General features: G+C 35.1%; 1 protein-coding gene across 1 annotated transcript; it reads right to left on the reverse strand.

Annotated features, from left to right (window-relative positions):
• Nucleotides 1-306: 306 nt before the first annotated feature.
• Nucleotides 307-11,451, reverse strand: LOC140145063 (uncharacterized; the record flags this gene model as incomplete). Its single annotated transcript, XM_072166849.1, has 6 exons — nt 11,439-11,451; nt 11,126-11,251; nt 3,781-3,894; nt 3,115-3,228; nt 2,222-2,335; nt 307-420 (listed from the first exon to the last, which is right to left on the reverse strand). Coding segments are annotated over exons 1-6 (595 nt in total), but the record flags the coding sequence as incomplete, so codon positions are not given.
• Between the last annotated feature and the right edge of the window lie 234 nt (nt 11,452-11,685).

The raw sequence follows: 11,685 nt of genomic DNA on the forward strand, positions 1-11,685 counted from the left end.
TCGCGTGTTGAGAGTTGACTGGTTTTTTTTTCGTTTTTATGGTCAATATGAGTTTGTTTTAAATAAAACCATGTGATTCGTGCTTGATAATTATTTTTCCAACGTATATATAAGGCATAATGTTATGATTCCCGGAGACTTCCTTTAAGACACCTTGATCGCACTGCACTTGCACTGGCCGCACCTCCTCACCATATCAATTTGCCTTAGACGCTCGCCACCAGATATATTCTGCCACAATTGTACTGATGAATTAGCTATTTGCCAAGAGAAATTTGAACCAAGTTATACTCAAGTTGTACTCACTTATGTTACAGTGTTTCCCTTCCCAGCCAGGTGCGCACATGCACTCATATTGATCATGTTGATCAACACAGGTCCCAGAATTCAAGCAAGGGCTGCTTGTACACTCATCTATGTCTGTAATACAAGCGATTGAACAAAATCAGCAATATCTCTACCCTATTTCCAATTTTCTTTACCAAATATTTTCTGGTCAGTGATGTTTTTATATCAGAATCATAAATGTACTTTTTATAATATATTTGCAATCAAAATGCGTTTTGTTATTACTTGGAAATGACGCCTTTTAATGAAAATACATTATCACAATGCCCAATTTAATATAATCTAAAAAAACAACGTAATTCAAAATGATCATGGACATACATTAGTAGAGAGGCCACTTTTTTGCTATATAGGGCCCCGTGCATCATTTTTTGGACAAAGGTGCCAGCCGGGTTAGAATTAATTGTTAGAGACTCTTTCATCTGTTTAACCCGGCTGGCAATTCTGAAAAGTGACGTGAACTGAGATATTTTGGTTAAAAATTTCTTTTTTTTTTTCAATTTTTACCCACAAATATCAAATAGCCATAACTTCAAAAGAAAAATGACTGCAACCTTAATTTTTGCTCTGAGTAATAGAGGGCATATGATTATTTTATATCTGTGAACAAAAATATTCCATCATGCCATATTGAGGCGAAATTTGGGTTAAAACATGCTTTTTTCATGATTTTTATCATTTTTTAAAACCAAAAATGCCCATTTTACACTATTTTTTTTGGAGTGAAAATGTATTTATTTGACAAGAAATGTATATCAATGTATTGAGCTGGATCTTTGAATTGAAAAAGTTCAAAGTGACTTATTTCTGTGACCCATAGTTTTCGACTCTTGCCTTCTAGAAAACCAAAGGCCATTTCAACATGAAATAGATATTATTTGAGTTTTTCCACTTTTATACATGTAAATACATAGGCCTATAGCAGGAAGCCCGCAATAACAAGTCCTATGATTTAAGATTTAGAGAGGCCACGTAGTGATTTTGATGTTTTCGTCCAACATTTTTGGACAAAGCTTCTTATGGTATTAAAATGTATCTGCACACTCTGATCGTTTCATTTTACCCGGCTGGCATTTATGAAAAGTGACGTGGGCTGAGATATTTGAGTTGAAAAATGCAGTTTCTGCAATTTGTTACCCTTTTTTTACCAAAAATGTCAATTATTAAAACAGCTATAACTTTGAAAGTAAATAAAGTGTGAACTTTATATTTGCTGTGGAGAATACATGTCACGTGTATATTCAATATTCGTTAACAAAGATTGCATCTTTATATTTTGACTAAAAATTTGAGGAAAATGCATTATTTCGATGATTTTGTTGAATTCAAGCATGGGCTGCTTACACACTCATCTATGTCTGTAATATAAACGATTGAACAAAATCAGCAATATCTCTACCCCATTTCTAATTTTCTGTACTAAAACAGATTCTTTCATGTCAGTGCTCAAGCTCTTAGTTGTTTTTCATCATAATAAGAAACCTTCTTAGTACATGTATAATTTATCTGCAATCAAAATGCATTTTGGTATTGCTTGCTTGAAAGTGACGTTTTTCATAAAGAGAAACAAACAATGACAACAAAGCCCATGTCCTGTTGCTAAGTTATGACATTGGTTTTAGATTCTCCATCTTGTTTAAAAAATAAGTTGAATACCAGGTTTGACAGAAATTTTGACCAGCTGTCATTATTCACTAACGTTTAATTTAATTCCATTGTACAAGTATTTTCTACTACATGTAATATTGATGGAATATTTATCTGTCGCTGCATTAACTGTAATGGATGGAGTAGATATCTACTACAAATATCTGATGAATTGGTTATTTTGCCAAGAGAAAATTTAACAAAGTTTTACTCCAGGTGCACTCACTTATGTTACAGTTGTTCCCCTCCCAGCCAGGAGCGCACATGCACTCATATTGATCATGTTGATCAACACAGGTCCCAGATTTCAAGCAAGGGCTGCTTGCACACTCATCTATGTCTGAAATACAAAAGATTGAACAAAATCAGCAATATCTCTACCCTATTTCCAATTTTCTTTACCAGTATTTTTTCTGGTCAGTTGTGTTTTTCATCAGAATAATAAATGTACTTTTTATTTAAAAAATTGCAATCAAAATGCATTTGGTTATTACTTAGAAATGGCGCTTTTTGATAAAAAAAAAAAGACATTATCACAAAGCCCAATTTAATAGTTATCTAAAAACAACGTAATTCAAAATGATCATGAGCATACATTGGTTCTACTAACACATTCTTACAAATGCGTACGGAAATTTAATCGGGAAGCACTTTGTCTAAGGCAGCCCTACTCTGCGTTTATTTTAATAGTATTATAATAATAAGAGTATAATAGCAAGCACCTAAAGGCAGAACTTTAATTGTGTATTATACAATACAACGACAAGTGAAGTGCGTATTTTCTATTTGATACTGATATTGCTGAAATTGATATCTACTGCAAATATTTGTAATGATGAAGCTAAACTGGGATGCTCTCTATGTAAAGCAAGCTTACTGTGAGATTATTTTGATATAGGGAGCAGGATGACAAGCCCGCCAAACGCATGTAAACATGGTAAAGCAACCCTACTCTTTTGCTATAAGGAGCTGGATTATGACAAGCAACTCAAAAGCATAACTTTTACTGGGTAATATACAATACAATGTCTAATACATATCTACTGCAAATATTTGTAATTATGAAGTAGTTATTTTGACAAGAGAAAATGAACCAAGTTACACGCCAGTTGTACTCACTTAGATTGCAGTTGTTTCCTTCCCAACCAGGAGCGCACATGCACTCATATTGATTATGTTGATCAACACAGGTCCCAGAATTCAGGCAAGGGTTGCTTGCACACTCATCTGTGTCTGAAATACAAACAATTGAACAAAATCAGCAATATCTCTACCCTATTCACAATTTTCTTTACCATTTTTTTTTCTGGTCATCAAAATAATATATGTACTTTTTATAATATAATTGCAAACACAATGCGTTTTGTTATTACTTGGAAATGGCGCTTTTTAATAAAACGACATTATCACAATGTCCAATTTAATAATTATCTAAAAAACAACGTAATTCAAAGTGATCATGGACATACATTGGTTCTAAAAACATAAACACATTCTTAACACATTATTTCCAAACTCGTACGGAAATGTAATCGGGAAGCACTTTAACTAGGCAGCGCTACCCTGAGATTAATTTCATAGTATTATAATATAAGGAACGGTATTATGGCAAGCACCTAAGGCAGAACTTTAATTGTGTATTATACAATACAATGACAAGGGAAGTGAGTATTTTCTACTGATACTGATATTTCTGCAATATATATATACTGCAATTATTTGTACTGATGAAGTAGTTATTTTGACAAGAGAAATTGAACCAAGTTACACGCCAGTCGTACTCACTTAAGTTGCAGTTGTTTCCTTCCCAACCAGTAGCGCACATGCACTCATATTGATTATGTTGATCTACACAGGTCCCGGAATTCAAACAAGGGTTACTTGCACACACACCTATGTCTGAAATACAAATGAATAAACAAAATCAGCAATATCTCTATACCCCATTTTCAATTTTCTGTACAAAAATGGATTTTTTTTTCAAAATCTGGTTAGTGGTGTTTTTTCATCAAAATAATAAATGTACTTTTATAGTATGTTTGCGATCAAAATGCGTTTTGTTATCGCTTGGAAATTACATTTTTTGATAAAGAGAAACGAACACAGACAACATAGCCCATGCTTTGTGCTAAATTATGACCTATGTTTCAGATCCTCTATTTTGTTTGTAAATTGAATCCTAGATTTTAAAGAAAATGTAACAATTTAATTATCATATTTATGAGATTTGAGTTAGAATGAAAAGGTCACGCAGTTGGATATCATATAATGGCCAACTTAATAATACCCGAAAACAACGTAATTCAAAATGAATATGGACATACATTGGTTCTAAATACATACACTTTCTTTCAAAATCGTACGGAAGCTTAATAAAGTAGGACTCTATCTAAAGCAACCCTACTGTAAAATTATTTTGATATAAGGATCATGATTATGACAAGCACATCAAACGCATGTAAAGCAACCCTACCGTAAAATTATTTTGATATAAGGAGCATGAGTATGACAAGCACATCAAACGCATGTAAAGCAACCCTACTGTGGGATTACTTTGATATAAGGAGCATGAGTATGACAAGCACATCAAACGCATGTAAAGCAACCCTACTGTGGGATTATTTTGATATAAGGAGCATGATTATGACAAGCACATCAAACGCATGTAAAGCAACCCTACTGTGGGATTATTTTGATATAAGGAGCATGAGTATGACAAGCACATCAAACGCATGTAAAGCAACCCTACTGTGGGATTATTTTGATATAAGGAGCATGATTATGACAAGCACATCAAACGCATGTAAAGCAACCCTACTGTGGGATTATTTTGATATAAGGAGCATGATTATGACAAGCACATCAAACGCATGTAAAGCAACCCTACTGTGGGATTACTTTGATATAAGGAGCATGAGTATGACAAGCACATCAAACGCATGTAAAGCAACCCTACTGTGGGATTATTTTGATATAAGGAGCATGAGTATGACAAGCACATCAAACGCATGTAAAGCAACCCTACTGTGGGATTATTTTGATATAAGGAGCAGGATTATGACAAGCACATCAAACGCATGTAAAGCAACCCTACTGTGGGATTACTTTGATATAAGGAGCATGAGTATGACAAGCACATCAAACGCATGTAAAGCAACCCTACTGTGAAATTATTTTGATATAAGGAGCATGATTATGACAAGCACATCAAACGCATGTAAAGCAACCCTACTGTGAAATTATTTTAGGGACAGGCACATCTGTGTGAGGGCGCTATTTATTTTACTTGATAATAAAGCCCTATGTAAATCTGTGCCATTTTGTGCCACTGAAAACACCATTTTTGGAGAAAATGATGAATAAAACCAAAATTAATCTGTTTCAGATGCTCTAGTTTGCATTGACAACAGATTCAAAGCTTTAGGAAGCAGAATGCAACATTGTCTTCACTTTTGAATATTTGTTTCTGTGAGATATGCCTTGGTGAAAATCACCGTTTTGGTCAAAAAAGGGGTCAAAAAGGGCCATTTTTGGGAAAAAATTCTATTTTGACCCAAAATTCATCTTCTGACAAAAGGGAAACATGGTTTGACAAAAACTTTCATCCTTCTCACATAACAGTTCCAGTTTACTTATTTGCTGGGAGAAAGCACTTTTTTGTTATCGCTTGGGGAAAATCATTGTTTTTGCCTAAAATGGGCCCAAAATGGCCGAAAAATGGCAAAATTTGACCAAAATTAGCACAAAAATCACTTTTTTACCACCTTAAAATTTGAATTTTCATACAAAATTTCACAGATGTGTTGAAAATGATAACATACATAATATTCAACAAAAATTAGATTAAATTACAGTGAAAACAAAAAAATTGACAGGGGGCACAAAATTATCAAGTGCCCCATGCACTCCTATGGTAAGTCTTATCAGAGAAAATGGCCCAATGTTCCGACAGTAATTTCGTCATTACTTCACTTAGCAATACAGTAGAAGATTGGTTTTGGTGTCAAATTGTTTCTGAGAAGTTCTCTCTTCCAATAAACAACAATTCATGTTAATAGAATTAATTTGAAATTTTTATGCCTGTCCCTAATTATTTTGATATAAGGAGCATGATTATGACAAGCACATCAAACGCATGTAAAGCAACCCTACTGTGGGATTATTTTGATATAAGGAGCATGATTATGACAAGCACATTAAACGCATGTAAAGCAACCCTACTGTGAAATTATTTTGATATAAGGAGCATGATTATGACAAGCACATCAAACGCATGTAAAGCAACCCTACTGTGGGATTATTTTGATATAAGGAGCATGATTATGACAAGCACATCAAACGCATGTAAAGCAACCCTACTGTGGGATTACTTTGATATAAGGAGCATGAGTATGACAAGCACATCAAACGCATGTAAAGCAACCCTACTGTGAAATTATTTTGATATAAGGAGCATGATTATGACAAGCACATCAAACGCATGTAAAGCAACCCTACTGTGAAATTATTTTGATATAAGGAGCATGATTATGACAAGCACATCAAACGCATGTAAAGCAACCCTACTGGGAAATTATTTTGATATAAGGAGCATGAGTATGACAAGCACATCAAACGCATGTAAAGCAACCCTACTGTGGGATTACTTTGATATAAGGAGCATGAGTATGACAAGCACATCAAACGCATGTAAAGCAACCCTACTGTGGGATTACTTTGATATAAGGAGCATGAGTATGACAAGCACATCAAACGCATGTAAAGCAACCCTACTGTGGGATTACTTTGATATAAGGAGCATGAGTATGACAAGCACATCAAACGCATGTAAAGCAACCCTACTGTGGGATTACTTTGATATAAGGAGCATGAGTATGACAAGCACATCAAACGCATGTAAAGCAACCCTACTGTAAAATTAGTTTGATATAAGGAGCATGAGTATGACAAGCACATCAAACGCATGTAAAGCAACCCTACTGTGGGATTACTTTGATATAAGGATCATGATTATGACAAGCACATCAAACGCATGTAAAGCAACCCTACTGTGAGATTATTTTGATATAAGGAGCATGAGTATGACAAGCACATCAAACGCATGTAAAGCAACCCTACTGTGGGATTACTTTGATATAAGGAGCATGAGTATGACAAGCACATCAAACGCATGTAAAGCAACCCTACTGTGGGATTACTTTGATATAAGGATCATGATTATGACAAGCACATCAAACGCATGTAAAGCAACCCTACTGTGGGATTACTTTGATATAAGGAGCATGAGTATGACAAGCACATCAAACGCATGTAAAGCAACCCTACTGTGAAATTAGTTTGATATAAGGAGCATGAGTATGACAAGCACATCAAACGCATGTAAAGCAACCCTACTGTGGGATTACTTTGATATAAGGAGCATGAGTATGACAAGCACATCAAACGCATGTAAAGCAACCCTACTGTGGGATTACTTTGATATAAGGAGCATGATTATGACAAGCACATCAAACGCATGTAAAGCGACCCTACTGTGGGATTATTTTGATATAAGGAGCATGATTATGACAAGCACATCAAACGCATGTAAAGCAACCCTACTGTGAAATTATTTTGATATAAGGAGCATGATTATGACAAGCACATCAAACGCATGTAAAGCAACCCTACTGTGGGATTATTTTGATATAAGGAGCATGATTATGACAAGCACATCAAACGCATGTAAAGCAACCCTACTGTGAAATTATTTTGATATAAGGAGCATGAGTATGACAAGCACATCAAACGCATGTAAAGCAACCCTACTGTGGGATTATTTTGATATAAGGAGCATGAGTATGACAAGCACATCAAACGCATGTAAAGCAACCCTACTGTGGGATTATTTTGATATAAGGAGCATGAGTATGACAAGCACATCAAACGCATGTAAAGCAACCCTACTGTGGGATTATTTTGATATAAGGAGCATGAGTATGACAAGCACATCAAACGCATGTAAAGCAACCCTACTGTGGGATTACTTTGATATAAGGAGCATGATTATGACAAGCACATCAAACGCATGTAAAGCAACCCTACTGTGAAATTATTTTGATATAAGGAGCATGAGTATGACAAGCACATCAAACGCATGTAAAGCAACCCTACTGTGGGATTATTTTGATATAAGGAGCAGGATTATGACAAGCACATCAAACGCATGTAAAGCAACCCTACTGTGGGATTACTTTGATATAAGGAGCATGAGTATGACAAGCACATCAAACGCATGTAAAGCAACCCTACTGTGGGATTACTTTGATATAAGGAGCATGATTATGACAAGCACATCAAACGCATGTAAAGCAACCCTACTGTGGGATTACTTTGATATAAGGAGCATGAGTATGACAAGCACATCAAACGCATGTAAAGCAACCCTACTGTGGGATTACTTTGATATAAGGAGCATGATTATGACAAGCACATCAAACGCATGTAAAGCAACCCTACTGTGAAATTATTTTGATATAAGGAGCATGCGTATGACAAGCACATCAAACGCATGTAAAGCAACCCTACTGTGGGATTACTTTGATATAAGGAGCATGATTATGACAAGCACATCAAACGCATGTAAATCAACCCTACTGTAAAATTAGTTTGATATAAGGAGCATGAGTATGACAAGCACATCAAACGCATGTAAAGCAACCCTACTGTGGGATTATTTTGATATAAGGAGCATGATTATGACAAGCACATTAAACGCATGTAAAGCAACCCTACTGTGGGATTATTTTGATATAAGGAGCATGATTATGACAAGCACATCAAACGCATGTAAAGCAACCCTACTGTAAAATTAGTTTGATATAAGGAGCATGAGTATGACAAGCACATCAAACGCATGTAAAGCAACCCTACTGTAAAATTAGTTTGATATAAGGAGCATGAGTATGACAAGCACATCAAACGCATGTAAAGCAACCCTACTGTGGGATTACTTTGATATAAGGAGCATGATTATGACAAGCACATCAAACGCATGTAAAGCAACCCTACTGTGGGATTACTTTGATATAAGGAGCATGATTATGACAAGCACATCAAACGCATGTAAAGCAACCCTACCGTAAAATTAGTTTGATATAAGGAGCATGAGTATGACAAGCACATCAAACGCATGTAAAGCAACCCTACTGTAAAATTATTTTGATATATGGAGCATGAGTATGACAAGCACATCAAACGCATGTAAAGCAACCCTACTGTAAAATTAGTTTGATATAAGGAGCATGAGTATGACAAGCACATTAAACGCATGTAAAGCAACCCTACTGTGGGATTATTTTGATATAAGGAGCATGATTATGACAAGCACATCAAACGCATGTAAAGCAACCCTACTGTGGGATTACTTTGATATAAGGAGCATGATTATGACAAGCACATCAAACGCATGTAAAGCAACCCTACTGTAAAATTAGTTTGATATAAGGAGCATGAGTATGACAAGCACATCAAACGCATGTAAAGCAACCCTACTGTGAAATTATTTTGATATAAGGAGCATGAGTATGACAAGCACATCAAACGCATGTAAAGCAACCCTACTGTGGGATTATTTTGATATAAGGAGCATGATTATGACAAGCACATCAAACGCATGTAAAGCAACCCTACTGTAAAATTAGTTTGATATAAGGAGCATGAGTATGACAAGCACATCAAACGCATGTAAAGCAACCCTACTGTGGGATTATTTTGATATAAGGAGCATGATTATGACAAGCACATTAAACGCATGTAAAGCAACCCTACTGTGGGATTATTTTGATATAAGGAGCAGGATTATGACAAGCACATCAAACGCATGTAAAGCGACCCTACTGTGGGATTATTTTGATATAAGGAGCAGGATTATGACAAGCACAGACAATTCAAAAGCTTTTACTGGATAATATACAATACAATGTCTAATTGATACGCACTTCAAATATTTGTGCTGATACGTAGAAATTGAACCAAGTTACTCACTTAGATTGTATTCGTTTTCTTCCCATCCCGGAGCGTATATACACTTATATTGATTAGCAATATCTCTACCACATTTCCCAATTTGTGCCCCAAAATAGATTTTTTCAGTTAGTGGTCAACCTCTTTTTTCATCAGAATAAGAAACGTTCTTAATGCATGTATAATTTATCTGCAATTAAAATGGCGTAGGTTTTCGATCCTCTCTCTTGTTTTTGCTATGTTAAAAAGTAACAATTTCGCAAAGTACAAATTCCTTGATATTGTATGTTACACGGTTGTACTCGCTTATGTTACAGTGTTTCCCTTCCCAACCAGGAGCGCACATGCACTCATATTGATTATGTTGATCAACACAGGTCCCAGAATTCAAGCAAGGGTTGCTTGCACACTCATTTGTGTCTGAAATAGAAACGATTAAATAAAATCAGTAAAAACTTTACCCCATTCCAATTTTCAGTACCAAAGTAGATTTTTTCAGGTTAGTGGTCAAGCTCTTACCCAGCAAACACAAAAATGTTTTTAAAACATTTTACACATGTTATATAGTGGGTGTTGGTCTACATAATAATCGTTTTTCTGACGATAAATTTCGGGTTATATAAAGGTCATGGAAACGTTTTAAAACTTTTTGTTTGAAAACACACTACAACAATATTTTTAGAATGTTTTCAAAATGTTATTGTAAAATATTTTTTCCAAACTTTTGTTGCCAAATATTTTGTCAACACTTAAATAACATTATGTTAGAATATTTGCAGTAGGTTATTAGCAAATGTTTTTGAAGGTTATGAAAACATTTTATAACCAATTTATGGCCTTTATATAACGTCCTTAATATAATTTATCTGCAATCAAAATGCGTTTTGTTATTGCTTGGAAATGACATTTTTTGATAAAGAGGATCGAATAAAGACAACATAGCTCACATCCTTGTGCTAGATTATGACGTAGGTTTTAGATCTACTATCTTGTTCAAAACGAAATCCTACATTTGACAGAAATTTTGACCTTTGTTATGGCATTGATTCACTATATTTATACATATTTACCTGTTCTTCATTTACAGTTATTTTTAGTTCTTTAGGTATTTTTAAAGTTACCTTACCGTTTGTTGTGTTATCCGGCAGTAGAATAAACACTCCTAATCCTGCTCCAGCAGCAAAAAGGCTAAAAAGAACTACAATGATGATTATGACACATCGTTTACGACGTCGGCCATCTTTGCTGCTAGCTGTGGATTGCAAAAATGTATTCAATAATAAGTAATTAAATACATAAATTTCAAGCAATTCTTGGCAGGACAAAGGTCATCATGCCCGTTGTTTCGCCTGTTTAAAGGTCCGTTGATGCTTCACTGCAGTTCTTCCAGATTTTCTCCAAATGAGCCAAAACACCTATGGGTCATGATTCCCCCCAACCTGCCTTAAACATCGTTGGCCAGGCCAACTAGCCAGGCAAGTAGGTGGGCAACATCTGTTTCTGTGCAGTTACTATTACCACCAATAAATAAATGTTTATACTAGGATTTGAGCAGGTGACCTTGTCCTTACATATCCCAATGTTATTTTTACACTTATCTGGACCTTGGCATGTTTCGCCATGAAATGCTGAGCTTGTTGTAGATCCAGATGTGTTGTTTCCTCTTTAAAGCAAATCAACACACAC

The sequence above is a fragment of the Amphiura filiformis genome, unplaced genomic scaffold, assembly GCF_039555335.1.
Source record: "Amphiura filiformis unplaced genomic scaffold, Afil_fr2py scaffold_124, whole genome shotgun sequence".
In the NCBI taxonomy this organism is placed as follows: Eukaryota; Metazoa; Echinodermata; class Ophiuroidea; order Amphilepidida; family Amphiuridae; genus Amphiura; species Amphiura filiformis.